A 16894-nucleotide genomic window follows, 5' to 3' on the forward strand; every position below is an offset into this window, starting at 1 on the left:
AGACACACATATAGCAGCGGGGGAGCCGTATGCAGGGGAAGCAAGGATGCCTTACCATCGAATCTGCCTAACACCCTGATAATGAATGTAACAGCACTCAAAAGGACGCGAACTCAGAAAAAGGAGCCGGACATCAAAGCAGGCAGCACGCTTGAAGTGCGGCAGGATCAGCTGGGGCCGGTTACGCGTTCCAGGAGCCAGAAGCAGGCATTGAACGACTGTATATAAACCTTCCCAGCATTTGCCTTTTTAACCCTGATGATGTCAAGTGCACTTGATGAAAGCTTGGTAGATTAAACTCTATATGTTTTATAGATTTCTCTTGGTGGTCGCTTTGTTTTATAATACATATATGTGTGTGTGTGTGTGTGTGTATAGTTGAAAGCTCCATGCAAACAAGGTGTATCCTTGCTGTTAATGTGAGTGAAGCAGCTTTTCATAGAATCATAGAGCCACAAGATTGTAGGGATGGTGGTGATCCTATAGACATCATTTAATCCAGGGGTCTTCAGATTCAGCCCTTTTATGACTCATGGACTTCAACTCCCAGAATTCTGAGGAAGTACATCTGTGTCAAATAACAAGCTAGGACATGTTTGAAGATGTCTAGTGAAGGAAAATTTGCCACTTCATATGGCAGCCTATTCTACTGGATGACAGCTTATACAGACATGAAATTCCTCCTGATGTGTAGCCTGATTGAGTATCCTCATATATTTAACCTAGTAGTTCTGGTCCTACCCCCTGGGACAGTAAGTCTATTTATTCTTTAATATATTGTGAAATAAACCATCTATTGCTCCATCTTCTCAGTTTTGGTATAATATGTTATTTCAATACAATGATAGTTATATATTTAAATAACAGCACTTTTTTAATTAATGAGGAGGGTGGATAAATAGTAGCTTTTCTAGCCATCAAATTCTTGATTGGCTGCCTAGCTTTTGTTTCTAGCAGCCATCAAAGTTCTCTTGTTAGCTTTTTTTTCTTGGAAAATGGTAATGTTATTTGGATTACATCCAAGGAAAATGTAAATCACAAACTACATGTGGACAGAAAGCCAACATTTCTGAACTCCCCTGGCATATTCTTCAGCTCAAGGAGTGGCTTTACTAAACCAGGGAGTATTTCTTCAGCATTTTGAAAGCTTGGGAGTGCATGTGTTTGTTTGCATGTAAAAGAGGAAGATCTCTGGTTGCCTTGATTTCCTTTCTTATTGAACTGAGATACATGCAGCAGGTGGCAGCAGAACAAGAGAAACAGGATCCCTTCTGTGAAAAAAAATAAAGGGGGGGGGAATTGGTTTGGGATTACAATCTTCCTGCGGTGTCACACTTGCTATCTCTTTAAGGGTAAGGAAAAAATATGCAGAGCACGGAAGAAGAGTAAGAGCCAAGTAATTTAAAGGCACAAAGTAAGGACAAGAAAAAGAAAAATAGTGAATACTAGTTTAAACCAATACCGTTGCTATTAATACCTTTCCATATGTTCTCTTTGTAAATCAACATTGCTTCCACCGGTTCCACGTACCACTTAAAAGACCACATTTCCTTATTTTAATCCCTGCTTATTAGTGAACTATTCAGTAAGCATTCCGTTTATTTGCACTCATGCTTTTTTCATGTATCTCTTTTATCACATTCAACAGTTTTCACTTTCACATTCATACAAAATGTTCCATAAGTCTTGCCAGTTCATTTTATTGTATAATTCCATTAAATCCCTAGAATTACAATAAACTTTTATTTTCAGACTTGTACATTTCATACTGACTGTTGAAGACTAGAGAGACCACACTGCATACTTCCTGCGCAGCATAAAATCACACTACACCTCTCAAGTATTGTTTATTATTGCTTTATTTTTTCAATTATATCTCTTCCAAACATCTGTCTTGGCATATTTAATAAACTAGTCTCGTGAAGTCTTTGTATGCACCATTTCTGTATGGAAGCTTTTATGAAATAACCACAGTTCTCCTTCATTTCTGAGTCTCCAAATGGTCTAATCACTTTTTTGTGTACTTCTGTACTTTCTCATCTTATTCTCATCTATAATGCTATAAATTAGAATGATTTTTTCTCTGAATCTTACTCATTCAGAAGGTTGCACAGTTTTTTTTCCAGAATTTTGCTTGTTCTTAGCATGCATCTGTGAACAAACAAATGGTTTCTACTTTTAGATGCACCCTGATAACAATCCCAATAATACCTGTTTATATTTTCTGATATATATTTCATCTCTTTCATTCATAATTAACTTAGATATTCATTACTCTGCAGGCATTGTTTAGTTCCACTTTACATGATTAGTTCAAATTCACTCAGATTTATATTTACATTGCATCCCTTTTCTCTTAAGTTGACAGATCCACAATATATTCTTTCTTTCATTTCGCCCACCCCCATTCTTTGTTTGTTTGTTTGCTCATCTCACACAAATAATTCTGGATAGCATACAAGGATTGAAACCCAGGACATAGTTCATACTCTTTGGCATTTATTCCTCTTATATGTTAAGCTGCAATCTTCAAGATACCAAGATACCAGATGAGCCAATTCATGTCTCTGCAATTAATTATAGCTTTTGTCATTTGAATCTTGCAAATAATGCTTTTAGTAAGACATAGAAGGGGTAGATTATCTTGCCAGTCTTAGTCATGCTGTGCCACATTCAGTATTCCCTGTGAATGATGATAAGTCAGCTTGGCACATTTGCTTAATATGACTGAAGTGCCATCAAAGCCAGTTGTACCCCATACTAATTTATGAAAAATTAAAGTTTCTGATGTAAGACTGTAAGATGTAAGACCTTAAAGTTGTCTGCATCCCACCAACTAAGAAATAAGACACAATATTGGCACATACTGTACGTAGGATGCTCAGACTTTGTCTATATCTTGTATTAGATAAATCATGGAAGTATAAGTAGGAAGTTATACATTGAGATGGTGGCATAGAAATTTAATAATAATTTAAAAGAAGTTGGGTAGAATTCTGAAAAAGAAAAAGTCTGAATGAAAAAGGAATTAACACATTCATTTCTCTTCCTTCTCTCCCTTTCTTTCTCTGTTGTTAGAGAGTCAGGGAATCTCTGCGGAAATTGTGCTGAAGATGGAACTTTCAGCCAGTATGTACATGAAGCCTCTTCTCCTCTAATCTGTGACTCGTCTGGCTATTGGACTCCAAAGGAGGCAGTAGGTAAAGGTCTCAGATCTTTTTTGTTTATGACAAAGGGATTATCAGATATGACTGGGTAACCCATCAGCTGTTGCTGTGTATTCTGCCAGAATGCAGGCCAATAAATAAACTTGAAGAGCTTCAGTGGAGCTGTGCAAAGTTTTTTGAGTGTCTCCAGCTGTTTGGTGGCTTTGAGAAGTGAATTCAGAGGAGGAGATCTAGAGAAGTTCTCTTTTTCTCTTTCTCTTCAAAAACAAAATGAAATAACAATACCGATCAGTATAATATCATGTAAATTAAATATGTGGTATAGCTTTAAAAGAAACCGTGCAAGCTTTCTACTGACTTAATGTACTGAGTAAAATTTTTCTTTCTGGCCCTAGTCTATAGATTGCTTAAACTTGTTGTAAAGGTGAGTTGAAATGTATGTGCTGGAAAAAAGGGGAAAGAGAAAAATTATTTGGAAATTATTGAGAGTACGCCTATCATATGTGAATATATAGTTACTTCAGGAGCCTAAAGATGGAGAGAAAAGGTAAGATTATAAAAAAATTAAAAAAAAGAAGAGAATCCCATACCACCTTTCCGGGATAATAATAAATAAGTTATTCATGCTAGTATATTGACTGTACAGGCAGTCTTTGACTTATGACCACAACTGAGCCCAAAATTTCAATTGCTAAGTGAAGTTAAGTGAATTGCACCTCATTTTACAATCTTTTTTGCCATGGTTGTTAAGCAAATCACTGCAGTTGTTAAGTAAATCATTCCATCTTTAAGTGAATCTGGCTTCCCCCATTGACTTTGCTTGTTGGAAGTCAGCTGGGAAGATTACAAATGGTGATCACAGGACCCTGGGACACTGCAACTGTCATAATTTTGATTTTGATTATGTGACCATGGCAATGTTACAAAGATAGTAACTGAAAGTGTGAAAAATGGCCATAAGTCACTGTTTTCAGTGCTGTTGTAACTTTGAATAGTCACTAAATGAACAGTTGTAAGTCAAGGACTACCTGTATTCTCTTGAAATGCAAAACTAAAGATTTGAAATCATGGTTTATTGAATGGATTCCTTGCACATAAGGTTAACTCTACATGATAGGGCTATGATCAAAAGCAAACAAAATCCTTTATGTGAATGCAGCCATTATTTCATCAGTGTTTGCAAGCTGCCAAAAGCAAGCGCACATTATTGTACCCATATTGCAGAATGGAAATTACTTGGACAAGATCAAAAATTAAGATGCTCTTGTGACCTGTTCTTTAAATCCATTTGCCAGAACTGTGGGAAGGGTTGCAGCAGTAATCAACATGGCCTAGTACAATATATTTGAATCCTTATGTGCCCACCAATCTTTCTGTCCCGATGCTCCCTGCAGTTTTATTTTCTTGTGTTTCCAGTAAGGTTTTAGTGATGCTGGTGGGGAAATATACTGTAGGTCACATAATATTCTGCCCTGTTTTACTATGCTTAGAAGAGAGCCGGAGAAAAGCATATACACAATGATTTCACTTGAAAAGAAGAAGGTAAACTAGAGATCTGTAACGTCTTTGAACTCCTTCTCTCTCCCTTCCTTTGCATTATGACAAAAGAAACAAAGATCTGGCTGTCTTCTGGTGTGTGTGTGTGTGTGTGTGTACATATGTATGTATGTAGAGATAGAGATAGAGAGAGCCAGTTTGGTGGAGTGGTCAAGGCATCAGGCTAGAAACTGGGATACTGTAAGTTCTAGACCCGCTTTGTGCATGAAAACATTTGGGCCAGTCCCTCACTCTTAATCCCAGGAAAGAGGCAGTGGCAAACCGCTTCTGAAAGACCTTGTCAAGAAAACTGCAGGGATTGTCCAGACAGTGTCAGAAGTGGACACAATTGGAAGAAGGAAAAAAGTGTACACACACACACACACACACACAAACATAGATACTGACTGTAATTCAGTGTTTGCTCTTTTTGTCAGTTATCTGAAAAGATACAGTCCAGGGAAAGTGGTGTTGTACAACATTGCTGATTATATATTTTTTTCCCCTCTCTGCCTCAGACATTCTTTGACACTGTATATAGGAGACAATTATAGGAGGCAATTTCCAATTGGCAGGCATCTTGTTTGCCCTAAATTCAGGGATACCAGGTAACTCCTAGATTGTGCCCATGAAACTCAGTAGCAAAATGTCAGTTGTTAGCAGTGCAAAAAGCAACCACTAAATAAGTATATAAAGATTCCACAAGTTTAATTATCCATTTTGTATGTAAGTTGAAATTTTGCAAAAGGAAAAAGTAATATAAAATTAGTTTATTATTATATTGTTGTTGTTGAGTGTGACTTCCAGAGACATAAAAATTTATTTCCAATATGCAGCATTTGTCCTGGATTAAATCTAAGTCTAAAGTCTGAAAGACTCATGTCCTTTCATACGGGGAAGAATTTTTATAAATTAACGCAGCGCCATTGTTATATTTTTCCTTTGAAAGGCAGGGGAAATACAGTACCTGTTCAGAAACAATATTTTATTCTTCTTTTTTTCCCCCTGGGGGCTCTTAGAAATTAGAGCCATGGTGGCACATTGGTTAGAATGCGGTACTGCAGTCTAATTCTGCCAACTGCCAGGAGTTTGATTCTGACCAGTTCAAGGTTGACTCACCTTCTATCCTTATGAGGTCTGTAAAATGAGGACCCAGATTGTTTGGGACAGTATGCTGACTCTGTAAACGGCTTAGAGAGGGTTGTAAAGCACTATGAAGTGGTATACTGTATAAGTGTTATTTCTATTGCTATTATTCAGATTTCTATTCTACCCTTTTTTTAGCAGTGCTAGTTTTTCCGAAATAATATATTATATGAGAAATTAGAATGCCATGCTCCAGTCAAAGTTATTTATATGTTGATATCAGAAATAAAATTTGAAGTGGATTAAAAAATTGGCTCATTAAGAGATGGTAAACCTTATTTCCAAATCTCCATATCTCCTTTCTCATGTCCCTATGACCCTGCTTCTGAAATTCCACTTCACTTTGCTTATTCAGAAAACTCTTCCATTCTTTTTGTCTTTCTAGGTCCTCCAGATGTAACTCAACCCTGTGAAACCAGTTTGCAGGCCTGGAGCCCTGAATTTAATCTGTTTAATGTGAGCATGACCACTCCTTGCCTTAAGCCTTTTGGTTGCATTTTGGAACTCTACTTCCTATATCCTGTGTATTCTGACTCTTTGCTGATATGGACTACAAATTTCTCCATCAATTCCAAAGCGCTGTCAGATATTGAGATCCTGACAGAGCAGGGGGATTCTGTACACCTTGGACCTATGGATACATTCTGTGACATTCCCCTCACGGTGAAACTGAATCTTACCAAGAAGGTGACTGGCTTAAAGATTTATACCTTTGATGAGAAGATGGAGATAGATGCTGCACAATTGATCTCCACACCACACAGTCTCCTTTGTTCAAACTGCAAACCTATAAAGTACAGGATTCTGCGGGACCCCCCATTCCAAGATGGATCCCCAGCAATGGTGATGCAGCCAGGAAGAACGTTTATTGACAAGTGAGTGAAAAAAATTAAGCCTATAGATTCTATAGGCTTCTGCAAAAGCATTCTGACCCTCTCCCCTTTGTTTTCTAGTTTCTTTCTTTCTTTTCATTTTTTAAAAATAAGACTCCAACTCTTTCCCCTTCAGAAAAAAGGTAAGTCAGATTGTATCATGTAGAAAATATATCATAATTCCAGTGTTCTGTCCAATGAAAGCAGAGTCAATGAGATGATTGATTCGTACTTGAACATTTGAACTTTAAGATCCATTTAAATTAATGTCTCGGTGTTACAAATATTTTCATATAGGTTTTTGAATTGGAGAAGTTGTGCTACCCTGCTTGATAACAGAACAGAATAACTGAGTTGAAAGGGACCTTGGGGGTCTTCTAATTCCTAATTCAATCCTGTGGTCAAGCAGGAGACGCTACCATTTCAGACAAATGGCTGTCCAATCTCTTCTTAAAACCCTCCAGTGATGGAGCAGGCACAACTTCTGAAGGCAAGCCATTTCACTATTACTTGTTCTCATCTCAAGAAATTTCTCCTTAGTTCTAGGTTGGATCTCTCCTTGATTAGTTTCCATCCATTGCATCCATTAGTTTTCATCTTGTCCTGCCTTCGGGTGCTTTGGAGAATAGATTGACCCTCTCTTCTTTGTAATTAGCCCCCTATCCATTAGCCTGCTTTTAACATTGTTGGGTTGGCTGCTCCTGTCTCTAATTTCTTCAGTCCTTCATTGTTAGCAGAAATGATATAAAAGCTGTAACAATGTTATCTTTACATTTCTTAAGTTTTACATTTTAACTGGATAATTACAAAGGAAGAATGTTGTTCATGAATAAGCGATTCCCTTTAGTTACTTGGAGACAAAGCTTGCAGGAATTTCCTGCTGGGTAAGAGTTACAGAATTTAATGTAAAACAAATAAATACGTACTTTGGAAGATTTCTATGAAAACACAGTAATTGCAGATTTTAAGTGGCCACATTTTATTGATGTAATGCTAATTGCTTTGGCTGCCTCTGTGATTCTAGATCTCAGGTAAGAATTTTCGGCCTCAGTTGTTGGCGTGGCATACGAGGAACCACTTGTACTGTATATTAGTGGACAAGCTGGATATACTGGACAGATCTGGCCATGCTTTGTTTTGACAGCTTAATAGACAAAACCCAAGGCCTTTCTGAATGTGGCTTCTCTGACATGAATTCCTTGTTTTTTGTAAGGATTCACAGAATAAACCCTTGTTTTGGTTTGTGTGGTAGGTTTGGTTAGCATATTGACAATGAATGTTAAGGGGTTTTTTGCACATTATTGGTTATTGCTGATAACCATTCTGGAATTTATTGGATGAAGAACTCTATACAGAGGTCTTAAATAAATTGTTTAAATAATCCCTCATTATGTTTCTGAATCACTGAGTTATTGGAAAAGTATTGTAGAATTTTTAAAATCATAACAATAAAAGTATATTCTTTTTTTTTAATAATGGCACAAACTTGGTATGTGTCCAGTTGTCTAATAGCTGTGCTTTTATTCAATTCTTCATTTGGCTGCTTGGCTGCAGTTATCCCAGAAAACAAAGTTGAATTGCATATTTCCATTATTTTCTTGACTACTGACTACTTGTCATCCATTGAACATGAGTGCAGAGCAGTAGTTAGCTTGCATGTTTGCCAGTAGCATCTCAAACTCTACCACTATGGGGGGCTTATAGAGATGAACTATCCCAACTCCCAGCTGCTCTTGCACTGCATTCCCTTGTAAAAAATAAGACCTGATAAACAATTTTTGGAACACATGTTATCAGTGTTTCTAATAAAGGATGAAATGCATCAGTTTAGATTTAGCTTGACCATAAAACAGCCTTTTCCCCCATCCCCTGAATCTTAGAACTTTGAAAATTAAAGGATGATTCTTGACCTGGAATCTTATAATTCAATTAATCTTGTGGTACTTTAGGCAACAAATGGGAAAAGAAAATAGCATTTCCATCCTAAATAATTTTTAGATTCTGAAGATTCTTAGTAGCTGTTGGAAACCATGTTGTAGCGCAGATTGGGAGTGCTGCCATGGAATGGGACAACTTGCTGTGTCCAACTCACCTCGGTACAACTCACCATGGCCAACTTTCCATAGGACAACTCATTGCAGGGCAATTCAATGTGGGATAATTCAAGAGAGGGGCAAGTAGAATTGCAGTTCACTTCAGCCTCTAGGACTTCTAACTTGAGAAGGTTCAAACCTTAAGCAAGACAAGGCCCACCACAATTCAGTTGTCCCTTTCTTGAGTTGTCTCGCATTGAATTGTCCCATGACGAGTTGGCTGGGGTGAGTTGGCCAGGCGAGTCGGCCACAGTGAGTTGTCCTAGACCTTGTTGCTCTGCCACTGGAGCAAAGATAACAAGAAGTGGGATACAAATAAACAGCAGCAGATAAGGTGGCGGGTTGACCATGGGATAGGAATAATGGTAGAACAAGAGACAGCAACCTGCTTCGTTACTGACATAGTCAAATCTCTTGCTATCGCAGTATTGATAATGTGAACAAAAATTCTGCATTAAAATACTTATTAAAATAAACGTGGTATGGTTTAATCTCAAAACTGATAGAACATTTTGAAAGTGCAAAAGATAATTGTTTTGATTGTTTATTTATTTGAAATGTATGGATCAAATTAGTTTACATTAAAATTCATAAAAAGAAAAATTATTCAGGGATCCTCCCATATAAATGATTTTTAAAAAAGCTTGGAAATGATCCCGGTTGCCAGATCATAGAACAGATCAAATTCAAGTAATTTGGAAGGTGCCTCCGCCAGAAGAGAGCTAACAAAACCAAATTTGTGACCTACATGTTCCTGTGGCTAATGTGGTTTCTGGAATTATTCTTTCCAAAGATTGAGATGAGGCGAATTCATGATCTCTGATACCAGGAAACAGTTCATGGCTTATCTTTCTGGCTAAGTCCGGTTTAGATTTCATGCAGCTGGTCAATTTTTTTTGTCTCTAAGAAAGGCAAGGATATTGCCCCTAAAAGCTTTTATCTTTGCAATTCAGACCTCCTAGAATCAATTCATCAAATTGAAATGGATAAAATTTATTGAATCTAAGTGAACATTTAATGTTGCAATTAAGTCTTCTTTCCTGGAGAAACTGGTCTCCGCCTGTAGCCATATTCCCACCAATTAAAGAAAAGGCTACAGACTTCCGGTTTTGCATGGTAGTGACTGGTCATGGGCTTGCGGATTCTCCGCACCCCCATGGCTAATTTCACCCTGCCTGGGGACCCTAAATGGGTCTAAGTCGCCCCGGAGAGGCGATGAAGAAAGAAAGGTGCTCCAATGATTCTGAAACAGCAGCGGCCATTCCCTTCAACTTGGGGAAAGCCTTCTAACCCGACAGGAGAAAGGCTGGCTGTATTGCATCAACCAGCCGAAGCTACTAGCAACCGAAGTCCAAAAGCACTAACCAGCACAACTATGAACAGAGTGCTTGAAACTGGGTGAGGAATTTGATCTTCTCTTTTCTATTCTACATTTAATTTATTGGAAAAGATCCCCAAGAAGCAAAATACCTCCGAAAGGGAAGTAGGGGGATTTCCGCCCCACCCTTATACTAACGGAAGCGGCAAATTAATCTGTTTATAGAGGATCAAAATATATGGAAGTGAAAAACAAATAGTTCCTGAAACCTAGTGGTGGATGAAGACTATGACAGCTATGACTTTATTATAAGACTTGGCAAAACCTGGGAAAAGCTAATCTGTGTTTGTGACCTTCAAAGCTTTAACAACAAAGAACAGCTGTGACAAAAAAGACAATAATCTGGGCTGTAGACAAAGAAAGAATTATAAATTTCAGGGAAAAACATCTTTTTTGAACTATTTGTATTACAAATATCTATTTAATTGGGACTCTAAAGCTATTTGCAGAGAAAAGAAAAGAACAGAAAAACTCAAATTCTTGGCCATTATGGATCAGAGACATGTAGAAAGAACATATCAAGAAAACATAAATATTTCACAGGAGGAGATATATAGTATACTGCAACTAATTCAAACAACAATGACTTTAAACCACAAAGAAATCCAAAATAACTTTGAAAATATAAATCAATCTACAACAAAAAAATTCCCAGAAAACAACAATAGAGAAGGAACAGATAAAACAGATAAATGGATATAGAATTGAGAATAGAGACTTAACAAAACAAGGAAACATGATTTAATCCTAGTGGGAAAAAATTCACAAGAATTGGAAGAAACAACTTATCCCTTAAGACTACAAAATAAATCTGAGGACAAGAAAACAGATTGGATAAAATGGACTGTAGAGATGTCAGGAACATCGGAGAGAAAGGAAATGATAAGAGAAGCAGAGAGAAAGAAAAAGAAAAAGATTTTCAACAAAGGTGGAAAGGCAGAAGCCCCATACAAAGACACTTCTCCTGATTTAATTTTTGTATCTATAGCAACATTTACAAACATATGGGAAAACTTTTTGATTCAGCAAAATACATTGATTAAGAAAGATACTGGGCAAAGGAAAAAGACTAAAGTGGAAACCAAGAAAATAGATGATGGGACTTACCAGAGAGAATACTTAAAAAAGAAACATTTGTTTGAAATGTTTGAACAAATGTTCAAACATTTGTTTGAAATAGAAAAGTTTTGGAATATATATGTTATTCTAAGAGGGATGAATTCCCTAAATAATATAGTATGTTTTTTCCCCTTTTTTGTTCTCTTTCTTGATATGAGTAATATAAAAAAGTTGAAATGACTTAGATAAAGGAAATGTTTTAGATACTTAAATGTGATTGAATTTAAGAAAATTATAATGGATAAAATGTTTTGAATAAGAGTTAAAGGACTAGATTACTAGATGTATTAAATGGAATGTTTAAAGATTAAACATATTTTTAATTATGGTTAAAAAGAATAAGAAATTTATGAAATAAATATATATTAGCTATATTTTAAGTAGTATGTTATTTTTTATGTTTCTTTACTCTTGCTCTTCTTTCTTTTTTTCATTGTTCTATCTATTCCTTAAGAAATGTAAAAGTGTGAGATGGTTCATATGGAAAAATAGAGTTAAAGTTTTAATTGTAATTCATTTTTGAGAAAAAAAAACAGTGAGAATACCTAGAATTTGGTGGGAGAAACAAATTAAAATAGGAACTGTAACAGGATCTATGATAAGGCAACCAGAATGATTGGATAGAAAAGAAATATTATATTGATGTGACTATTATTTTCAAGAATATTGGGAAAAAATATATATTTAATTGTTATCTATCAAAACAATAAGAATTGTATTAACTCAATGCTTGCAAAAGAGGATATTTTGGGAAAAGAGGAAATCAACTAAAACCATTATGTGGATTATGGATTATAGAAATTAATTGTTAATGATTGTTTTACAAATGTAACCCAGCCAACACACTGTTCACCAATTATTAAGTGATTTATGTTTTTTAAAAAAACCAATAAAATATATTACAAAAAAAGGCTACAGCTCTTCTTTTTATACACAAGAAAGAACAAATTATTAAGTTCTTGAAAGCATTAAAGCATTGCTTTGGGTTTCACACATGGTAAAAGGAAATGAAAAGGAAATAATGAGTGAAAGAATTATACTTTAATAACAGCTTCCCATGATCATATACTCTTGAATAAGAATAAGTTTAATACTGGCACATTAAATTTATTTTACATAGTTCAATACAATATATTTTTGAAAATTATTTTAATTTTTCTTGTTCAGCTTTACAAGTTCATAGAGATATTTTATATTTTTTTAACATAATTTGTTTTTCAAGAAACTCAATTTGAAGTCTCTGTTCTTCAAATGCAGTAATTTTGATATTTTAAAGATACATTAAAAGCATTGCTCCTCCACTATAACCAAATGAATCTTGCCTCATGAAGTGTGCACATATACTTTGTCACATAATTTTGTATTACTTAAATCCAACAGAATGGTGTATTTTGTTATGTATTATATGATTAGTTCCATATCACATTATCTGGATCCATAAGGATCCCTGGTTAATTTACAGAAAGCTCCCTCCACCTGACACAGCCACATATCTCTCTGGAAATTGCCATTGCAAATTGAAGAGAGATTATTCCTTGCCAAAGATAAATTCCAAAGCAATAGCTTTCCCTTTAATTATTTCTTGTTCAATCCAGAAAACAATTAATCTTGCCTGGGTACAGGGATCTGTAATTGTTTTAATGGATTATTTTAAAGTATCATGTGAAATCCCAGCAGTGATTTTCTATTCCATTTTATAAAGTATCACATCTTTTGTAAGTTATGTCAGCAGGTTTTTCACTTGTTCATTATTACTTGATATGGTAGACATTATTCTCTGGTTAACACTCAGTTACCTATGACATTCACTGCAGTTGCTAATCCTTTTGAAAGCCTAAACTGCACAAGTGGAATTGTACAAAGAATCATCCCATATCACTGACTTCTATAAATTCTGGTTGGTTTTCTTGATGTGCTACCTAGAAACACCATGTGTTTATATGCCATGACAAGACGGTGGCCAAGAGATGTCTCTAAAGGCAAAAAGAGAACAAAACTTCACAAATTCAGTTAGAAGCATTCTGACTGCTTCAACGAGGAACATACCTCTATTTTGTACTGCAAAAGATATACTTTCCTGAATGAAGATGTGATTGGGCAAAGCAATGTAGTTGGACCAGGTTTTATTGCAAATGTAGGGTCTCCAGTATGTCTTTCATCACTTAACATCTAAGATAGTATCCTAGCTAGCAAGTTTTGATTCCCAATTAGAAGGACTGATAGTGGAATGGCCCTAAAAAGGCAAGATTTCATTTGAACATTCCAAGTGAATGTTAGGATTTGAAAGGTTCCTTCCAGCGAGACTGGGATGCAACTAGGATTTGTTACAAACTGTAATTACTTAACTGGAATCGTCTAGTTTGGTGCATATATTGGATCTTTTAATTTGGATAGGGTACTTTGTTACAGGAATTCTGGGCTCACGTTGTAAAAACAAGTCTTCTCCCCTTTTTCAGTAGGGAGCAAGCCATGCTCTGTCTCCCTGACTAGAAATTCTTAAAAGACTTTTCCAGGAAGACAAATATCTTCTAAAATTCAAAACTATTTTTTTCTTTAAATACCAATTTATTAAGTTTCTCTGTGTTACTTGCCTGAAAAGTTCAATTTTGAGTAGCCACAGGTTTTCTGGCTGATGGATTTTATAGATATATGGAGTATCCTTGGAATGTGGAAATATGTCACAAGAGGAAATGGGGTGTTTTGAGTCTATGGACCATAGCTGCTTTTTCCTAATCTGCATTTTTGTGCAATCTAGAGATGTCCTCTATGGCTTGTTCTGTCATAAGGTATAATTCTGCTTACTTACTTCTCCAGGGAAGTCACAATAGGCCAACAATACCAGTACCAAGTGCAGGCTATAGCAGGAGCTGCTATAAGTGAAGCTTCCCCACCTCTATTCCACATCCATGGCTCTTCCTATTGTGGGGATGGGCAAGTAAGCAGGTAAGTTCCAATTTTTGAAGATGACTGCTACAGTACCATAACTTCAACTGTTTGTTTTCCAGGCATACTCCCCAGTCCTCTCCACAATGCCCCTGGAAGACCTTTAGAATCTTGTTTAAAGAATTTCTGGCCCAAATTAGATGGGTGTTTAAATGCCTGCCTGAAAATATATATATATATATATATATATATATATATATATTGGAATATCCATTTATCTTCTTGATTTAAGTGGGACTTACAACAAAATGCTAGCTCAGCCCTTTGTTTTTATCAAAGAAGAATTATTTCTTCAAGTTTGCAACAAAAAGCAGGATAGTTTCATATTAGCTCTGCCTCTGTGGAAGTAAAAATGGATTGATTTTTAAAAATGGGAGTTTATACTGTAGTTTAGCCAGCTGTGTCCTTCCCCTGAGAAGCTATGGTAAGGAGGTGAAAAAGATAATGCATATGAGTTCCAAATGCTCTAAGTATTGCATAAATGTTAATAATGTTAATATTATTTTCCTAGGAGTCTTGTAGAGGAATGCGATGATGGAAACCTATTAGAGGGGGATGGTTGCTCCAGAAACTGTAAAAAAGAAAGAGGATACCACTGTATTGGTGAGTCTAGAAACGTCATCCCACTGCTATTCATTTCATTATAATTTTGCTGTAGCCTTGTCTTACTTACATATACATTTTTGAATTTTGTATCTGAGATTTGTTAGAGTTCAGAAATTTAAATCTGAATTTAAATTTCACATCAATTGAGCCATCTTCAAAAAAGGAAAAAAAAAGGACCCAGGAAATTACAGACCTATCAGCCTGACCTCAATACCTGGGAAGATCCTGGAAAAGATAATCAAACAATGAATCAGCGAACACCTAGATGCAAACAAAGTCATTACTAAAAGCCAACATGGGTTTGTCAAAAACAGATCATGCCAGACAAATCTTATTGCATTCTTTAACCAAGTGACAAAATTAGTGGATCAGAGGAATGCTGTGGACATAATTTACTTGGACTTCAGCATTGATAAAGTAGATCATAACCTACTACTTAATAAGATAGAAAAATGTGGGTTAGACAGCATCACCACCAGATGGATCCGTAGCTGGCTGACCGGCCGTACTCAGCATGTGGTCCTCAATGGAACCACATCTACATGGAGGGAAGTGTGTAGTGGGGTGCCCCAGGGCTCTGTTCGGGGCCCAGTGCTCTTCAACATCTTCATCAACGATTTGGACGAGGGGATAGATGGGGAACTCATCAAATTTACAGACGACACCAAGCTGGCAGGAATAGCCAACACTCCAGAAGACAGGCTTAGGATACAGGAGGATCTGGACAGACTTGAACCCTGGGCGCTATCTAACAAAATGAAATTCAATGGTGAAAAAAGTAAGGTTCTACATTTAGGCAAGAAAAACCAAATGTACAGGTATAGTCTAGGGCAGGGCTTTTCAACCAGTGGTACGGGTACCATCTGTGGTACATTGGCACCTGGCAGGTGGTACGCGACCATCCTAGAAAAGTGGCAGCGGGGGAGGGGAATGAGCTGAACCAGTGGCAGCACCGCACAAACCTGAGCGAGAGACGGCTGGAGCTGCAGGGCTGTCAGGGCTCAGCGGAAGCGCCAGGATCAGCGCCAGGCTCCAGCTGGAGCTCAGCGCTGATTCTGGCGCTTCTGCTGAGCCCTGAAGAAGCACCAATCAGCTAGAAAGCAGCACTGATCCTGGCACTTCTGCTGAGCCCAGAAGAAGCGCCGATCAGCTGGAATGTTGCAGCATCTCCAGGGTCTTGTGATTTACATTCAGATGCTTGGCAACTGATTCATATTTATGAAAGTGACCAAAACCTGCTGCAACTACCCAGCAGACAGGAATAAAAACCAAACACTCCCCCACCCCACTCCCGCTGCCAATCCTCAACAGAAATGCTCACAATGAAAACCTCAGACAGGAGGAAGAGCGCCACCTGGTGGGCAGGCAGGTGCCTTGCTCGGCTGTGCCTTGGGGGGCACTTTTTTCAGTGCCATTGTAACTTCGAACAGTCACTAAGCGAACTGTTGTAAGCCGAAGACTACCTGTACTTTATCACTTTTTCCCTTTTTTTTTTTGGTCATCAAGTTTTTGATACCTTGCTAGGCGACTGGTGGTACTCGGATGTTGCCATATCCTAAAAGTGGTACAATGGGTGAAAAGGTTGAAAAGCCCTGGTCTAGGGGGTACCTTGCTCAATAGTAATAACTGTGAGAGGGACCTCGGAGTCCTAGTGGACAATCACTTAAATATGAGCCAGCAGTGTGCTGCAGCTGCCAAAAAGGCCAACACAGTGCTGGGCTGCATTAACAGAGAGATAGAATCAAGATCATGTGAAGTATTAATACCACTTTACAATGCCTTAGTAAGGCCACACTTGGAATACTGCATCCAGTTTTGTTCACCACGATGTAAAAAAGATGTTGAGACTCTAGAAAGAGTACAGAGAAGAGCAACAAAGATGATCAGGGGACTGGAGGCCAAAGCATATAAGGAAAGGCTGCTGGAATTGGGTATGTCTAGTTTAACGAAGAGAAGGACGAGGGCGGACATGATAGCAGTATTCCAATATCTCAGGGGCTGCCACAAAGAAGAGGGAGTCAAGCTATTTTCCAG

The 16894-nt window shown here is 37.1% G+C and overlaps 1 protein-coding gene across 1 annotated transcript in view; it reads left to right on the forward strand.

The window, feature by feature from the left end:
* The window catches only part of PAPPA2 (pappalysin 2), a 162657-nt gene that overhangs the window by 70652 nt on the left and 75111 nt on the right, over positions 1-16894 (forward strand). Inside the window, exons 6-9 of the mRNA XM_015818519.1 lie at positions 3079-3200; positions 6235-6724; positions 14126-14254; positions 14766-14857. Of these exons, the coding sequence (XP_015674005.1) occupies positions 3079-3200; positions 6235-6724; positions 14126-14254; positions 14766-14857 (833 nt within the window). The remainder of the gene's footprint in view (positions 1-3078; positions 3201-6234; positions 6725-14125; positions 14255-14765; positions 14858-16894) is intronic.

Source organism: Protobothrops mucrosquamatus, unplaced genomic scaffold (genome assembly GCF_001527695.2).
Source record: "Protobothrops mucrosquamatus isolate PMUCROS unplaced genomic scaffold, P.Mucros_1.0 scaffold757, whole genome shotgun sequence".
In the NCBI taxonomy this organism is placed as follows: Eukaryota; Metazoa; Chordata; class Lepidosauria; order Squamata; family Viperidae; genus Protobothrops; species Protobothrops mucrosquamatus.